Source organism: Fukomys damarensis, unplaced genomic scaffold (genome assembly GCF_012274545.1).
Source record: "Fukomys damarensis isolate Sample0158 unplaced genomic scaffold, DMR_v1.0_HiC HiC_scaffold_15, whole genome shotgun sequence".
Classification (NCBI taxonomy): Eukaryota; Metazoa; Chordata; class Mammalia; order Rodentia; family Bathyergidae; genus Fukomys; species Fukomys damarensis.
Window position 1 is genome coordinate 22463574 of NW_022900927.1, and position 6046 is coordinate 22469619.

The 6046-nt window shown below is 45.7% G+C and overlaps 1 protein-coding gene across 1 annotated transcript in view; it reads left to right on the forward strand.

Moving 5' to 3' along the window:
• Positions 1-3422, forward strand: part of Rab5b (RAB5B, member RAS oncogene family) — a 17122-nt gene extending 13700 nt beyond the window's left edge. Inside the window, exon 6 of the mRNA XM_010644764.3 lies at positions 1300-3422. Coding sequence (XP_010643066.1) covers positions 1300-1415 — 116 coding nt within the window. The 3' untranslated portion in view covers positions 1416-3422. The remainder of the gene's footprint in view (positions 1-1299) is intronic.
• The last annotated feature ends 2624 nt before the right edge of the window (positions 3423-6046 follow it).

The following is a 6046-nucleotide window of genomic DNA, read 5'->3' on the forward strand; positions in this document are numbered from 1 at the left end:
TGTTTAAAAAAAAAAAAAAAAAAAAAAAAAAACTCTTACAAGATATGTGGCTGGGGGTATAACGCAGTGGACTGTGGCTTTAATCTCCAGCACCACAAAAGAACAAAGCCAGGGCCAGGGATTCAGCTCAGTGGTGCCTCACCTGCATCACAAGCACAAGGTCCTGAGTTCAATCCCTGGTACTTGGGGAGGGGGGCAAAGTCAGCTGGTGTAGTGGCTTGGGCCTGTAATCTCAGCAGTTGGGGGGCTGAGGCAGGAAGATGGCCCTGAGTTCAAGGCTAGCCTGTGCTACATAGTGAATTCAAGGCCAGTCTGAACTACCTAGTGAGACTCTGTCTCAAAAAACAAACAAACAAATATGGCCCAGGTATTTAGCCAAGTGGTTCCAGCTCCTGCCTCGCAAGTGCAAGGTCGCAAATTCAATCCCCAGTAACAACAACAACAAAAAAGAGCCAGGCATGATGTTACATGCCTGTAATCCCAGGGAGGCTGAGCCAGGAAATCACTTAACAGTGATTTAGTGAGACCCTATCGCAAAAATAAAAAAACAACTGGTGATGTAGCTCAATGGAAAGGCCCTGATTTCCATCCCCAGTCCCTCCTAAAACAGAGAGAGGAGAGTGTCAGTCAGTCTGGGGATGTAGCTTAGTGGTAGAGCACCCCTGGGTTTGATCCCTGATACAGTAAGTCCCTGACTTATGAACAGGTTGTGTTCTGGAAGAATGTTTGTAAGTTGATTATGTTCATAAGTCCAACAAATTAAGTCTCATACACCTTTGACACAGATATATGATGAATGTAAAGTATTAAAAAAAACCACAAAAATACCGTAAATAAATATTTTTACTTTTACAGTTACCTTAAAATGGTAGTACAGGGTTAGGGTGAGTTGCTTCTGCAATTTGTTCGCATCTGTGAATGTTTGTAATGTGAGGTCCATTTGTGTCGCATCTCAGATGTTCATAAGTAGGGGATTTACAGTGCCAAAAAAAGCTACTTTTGCCTGGGTGTGGCAACACATGCCTGTAATCCCAGTATTAGGGAGGCTGAGGCAGGAGGGTTGCCATTCAAGGCCAATCTGGGCTACAGAGTGAGTCGTGGAAATACCTTGCTATGGTAATGGCCTCTTGTGTTGAGTATAGTTTGCAAGCAGTGAATTCTCCCCTTTTCAGAACATTTCTTCTATTTTCTCACCTTTCTGACTTCTTTCTCTGATCCAGTAGTGTTTGTGTGCTTGTTTGGGGGAGGGAGATTGAATAAAATCTGTCATACTTAGTTCCCCTCTCTTTTTATCTTTAGCTAAGAAGTTGCCAAAGAGTGAACCCCAGAATCTGGGGGGTGCAGCAGGCCGAAGCCGAGGTGTGGATCTCCATGAGCAGTCCCAGCAGAACAAGAGCCAGTGTTGTAGCAACTGAGGGGATGGCTAGCAGCAAACAAGTATGGAGCTAGCACGAGAGCTAAGACATAACCTCCATCCCCACCCCTCAGCACACAGCCCCTACGGTAACAGCACACTGAGCCCTGGCTCCCAAGGGCTGCCTCCTGCCAGCTCCGTCATGGCACTTTTTAACGCTTCAGCAACCAACACCAGGCAGCTGTTGCCACTGGCCTCCTACCCTCCTCGGGGCCTTGGGGGTCGAATTTCCCCAGGACTTACCTTCCAAAACAAACTTTCTTCACTTTGTATTATAGGTGCAAGACAGTGACCTACTTATCTGTCCTCTTCCTCCCCTGTGTTCTTCCCCATTTTTTCAGAAAACATTTTTGTCTCCTGCCCCTCCTCCTTTCTGCTTTTGGTCCATCCTTGTTCATGATCCTCTTTTCCTCCCCTCCTAGGATGGAGAAGGTGGTGAACCCAGAAACTGAGAAGGGAGGTTACTAGTTTAGTAGATTATGGGTCCTGGGGAAAAATAAGGCTCAGAAGGAGGAGGGAAAGTTCCTCTTTGTTTTCATTTGGTTGGAGTTTCTCATATTTGAAAACACTGCAGTATCCGTGAGTTGGCCTTGTGGAGGGTTTTCCTAGGGAGAGGTGAGAATTGGGAGGCAAGCTCTCAGGAACTGTGTGGGAGTCATGTTAGCTGGCTGAACAGAGGCAGAGGTGCAGGCTCATCTGTGGCTCTGGAACTCTTGCAAAGCCCAGTTTTCCTCACCCATCCTCTTAGGTAGCTTCTCCCCTAGAGTGGGGATTGGAGCCTGGAGTCCTCCAAAGAATCTTCACTGGTTGCCTGCACCTTTGGCTTTGCTGTGATCTAATTGGAGGAGGGGCCGGTTTCTGATACCCATCCTCTGATTATACATATGCATTCCCCTCATCCCTGGCCTTTAGGGGGCCTCAGCCCCACCCTCCATATCCCCCTGCAGTTTGCACTTTAATTGATGGTAGTTCAGTCAGGATACTTGTTTTATGGGGGTCCTGATTGATTTACCTGCCCTCTCACCTTTTTAATTAAGTAGAATCTGAGGTATAAAATTGGGGATGGAGGCTACAGAGAACAGCTCCAGTGGCAGCTACTCAAGCACAGACTCCACTGCTAGCTTCCTTCTCCAAGTCTAATTCTTAACCTTTTTCTTGCCAACCTCACTCTTACATATAGGTTTGCCTTTCTGGAGAATTAACTGAGCAACAGAGGTGTGGCCTTTATAGCATAGGCCAAGGTAGGGGAGTAAAGAGAAATCAGACAAAAGAGAGTTTTCTGGCCCCAGGGTTCACATTCAATTGCTGTTCATTACCATACTTTTTTACTTCCCTGTAAATAGGTATAATCTTTATTCTCACTGTACAGCCTGTTCTACCCCCTACCTCCCATCGGGCACTATTTCTTTTCTCCCTTGTTAGTATCTTGACTGTAGTTCTTCCATCTTTATCCCCATACCTATATCCTCCCATGCAACCAGCGTATCAACTAGAAGCTAGTACCAAGCGGCCTGACTTTGGCTCCCTCACATCATATCACCTGTTGCTGTAACAGAAAGTGACTGGCACTGAGGGTCCTTCACAACTGACTCATGTCATCGGAGGACCGTGGTCCTTCTAAAATCTCTAGCTCTCTTCACATCTCTTATCAGGTGTTTTAGGATGTCTGTGGGAAACCATCAAGGCAAGAGAGAAGTCTAAATTCCTTCTTGTTCCAGCCCAGAGTTTTGAGGAAGACAAACAGGAAAGGTCACAGTAATGTAGGATTGGAACCTTTCTGCTCTTTGGCTTGCAGGCTCCTGTCCCAGAGGAGCTGAGAAATCCATATGAGACTGGGATTGTAAAGGACCCAGCTTAGGTTCTTCCACTTGGGCCACAATTCCCTTCCTTTTCCAGGGGCAGCCTTAGTTCCCATGGCCCTGAAACAACACACATTTTCCCTTCTTTTCCCAGAACCCACTATCCCTCCCCCAAAGCACCCGGTGCATCCTTCTTACAAGTGGAAGAACTAAAATGGCTCTTTAAGTCTCTTAGAAATGAAATTCCTTACGTGTGCAGCCTTCCGCTTGGAGCAGGAGTGAAGATGTTTCACTGCCCTGGGGCTGGGAAACCATTTCTCCAGGCTTCTCCCATCCCTCACCCCTTAGAGCAGTATTGGCCTTAGCTTCCAGGCCTATCTTGCTGCCTTCCTTCTATTTCTACCAGCTTTTCTGCCCTACTTTGAGCTCTTTTGGGGCTTAAGGATTTTAGTTTTAAATTTCCTAGCTCTTCATCTTTTTTCTTCTGATAAATTTTTTTGTTTTGTTTTGTTTTAGGGGAGGAGGGATATCTTTTTTCTTCTAAGAAAGCATTTGCCTTTCTTTCCTATTCTTCCCCAACATAACAATCGTGGTAACAGAATGCAACTGCTGATTTATCGATGTATTTAATGTAAGTAAAAAAAGAAAAAAAAAAAGAAAAGAAAAGTGCATTGGAGTGATGATTTGTTTTTTGCTCTCTTACCTGATACAGAAACATGCATTTCTGTGCATTTTCATACCTCGATCCCTTTAACACATTCCCACTGGCTTGAGCCACTAGTGTTACATGCATGACTGTCCCATTGGGCAGCCCAAACCATTGGTGGTACAAATGGATCCATTACTCTTAGGAGTTTTTACTAATGTCAGCAGCTTGACATACCAATTATGGCCCCATCGTGAATGTGTTAATTTTTTCTTGACTAGTAGAAGAATTCATTTGGAAAAGTAGCTCTTTTATTTCTGTTGAATCAATCACCCTATTCAAAAAACTCCATAGTTTCTCAATTTTGATCCTGATTTTCTCTTTTTAGGCCCTTAGTAGAATGTATATAGGTGTGCAGGGGTGGTCTGGATCTCAGCCCACTGATGAGACTAGAGGGGAAAGTGACATTTGTGAATCCTTTGGAGTAGTATACAAACATTTATGTGTACTTTTAAGGGTCTGTTGCTCTAACCCCAAGGTTAAAAATCAAAACAAAACAGGTACTGTGACACAATGGCACATGCCTGTAATCACAGCACCTAGGAAGGCTGAAACCAGAGGATTACAAGTTCAAGGCCAGCCCAGGCAATTTGGCAAAACCGTATCTCAAATTAAAAAAATCACTGAAGTAGCTTTATTGATTAATCATATGACTTCAGGCATTCAACAGGGATTTTTTCCCCCCAGATTTTACTTTCAACTACTAGGGACCAGGGATTTAGCTCAGTGGCACGGCTGCTTGACTTGAAAGCTTGAGGTCCTGGTTCTATCCCCGGTAACCCCGCCAAAAAAAACCTACTAGTAAGCCCTTCAGTTCATCAAAATCTAAAGGGAGAGTGATGGAGGGATGAGAAAATAGGTACGTTTACAGTCAGAGTGCTGTATGCCTTGGTTTCTTCCTCTGTAAAATGAAGTTTAAAGGCACAAACAAGGAGTCTTCCCCTGTGGCTTCTAGATAGTCCCTAAATTCTCTGTATGTTCCCCCTTGGGATAAAACTTTTTTTTTTCTTTTTCCAATTGACGGTATAGATTGGGCTTTCAGTTCTCTAGTGATTAATTATGCACAGGTTAGAAACCTATTTCCAAAAAGTTTAGAGCCAAATCAAGTTTTTGTTGCCAGTTCTACTTCCTTCTGTTTCTTAGTACATCCCCCAGCCTCACGCTCGAGTCCTTGATTCCTGGAAAAAGCACTCCCCAGAAAGGGAAGGTACAGTATACGTGATTTTCCAAATTTAAAAGGCGGAGACCTTGGTTTAAACTCATTAAGACTGTAGCCCAAGCCTCTGGCCTCTAGGGGGCAGTGTATGGATAGTTATGTGTCAGGTGCAGGACTAGGTTTCACGAATTTCTACTGCGCCAATGATAGGATAATATCAAATTTATTGTTAGTATCCTTAAATTTGCAATAAGAGTATAATCGTACTTTGGGTGTTAAACTGCTGTTGTTTTTGTTAAAGTGCAATGATTTTTAATTGACCACGCAAAATTTATAGACAAATTCAACCAGCCCATGACATGTTGAAGTCTTGGAATCGCTATTTTAGGCACATTTCTGCTGACGTTCCTGGATATGAGAAGCGAGTGACCTTGCTTTACCTAAAACAGATCAGAATTGTAGTTGGAATCCAGACACTTGTCAAAAACAGTAGAGACTTAGTAGGGCGTCCTGTCGCACGCCTGTATCCCTAACTCTCGGGAGGCTGGGGCAGGAGGATCGCAGCGAATTCAAGGCCAGCGTGGGCTGCATAATGAGTTCCAGACTAGCCCGAACTGCAGAGAGTTTCTCACTAGACCCACCCCTCCCCAGCTGGCGGGAGGGGCGGGGCTTCAGCCCCAGCCTGGAAGGTTCTCACTGCCGCCCAGCTCCGGACTTCACGGAGGGTCTCTTTTCTTGCCTAGTGGGCTGTGATAGGCTCTAGCAGACAGCTGTGAGGCGGAAGAGGCAACAACAAGGCCAGCCTCACCCCCGAGCCCTCTGGGCAGCCCGCCGCTCTCAGGCAGGCAGCCAGGCAGCAGAGAAGCCGCCGGCCAATAGCTGGGGGATCGTGCAGGGGCGAAGGCCGCCTTTAGAAACGGCGCGTCACGCCCGGCCCGCCCCTCCCGAGCGCTAGCCTGGAGCAGGCGGGG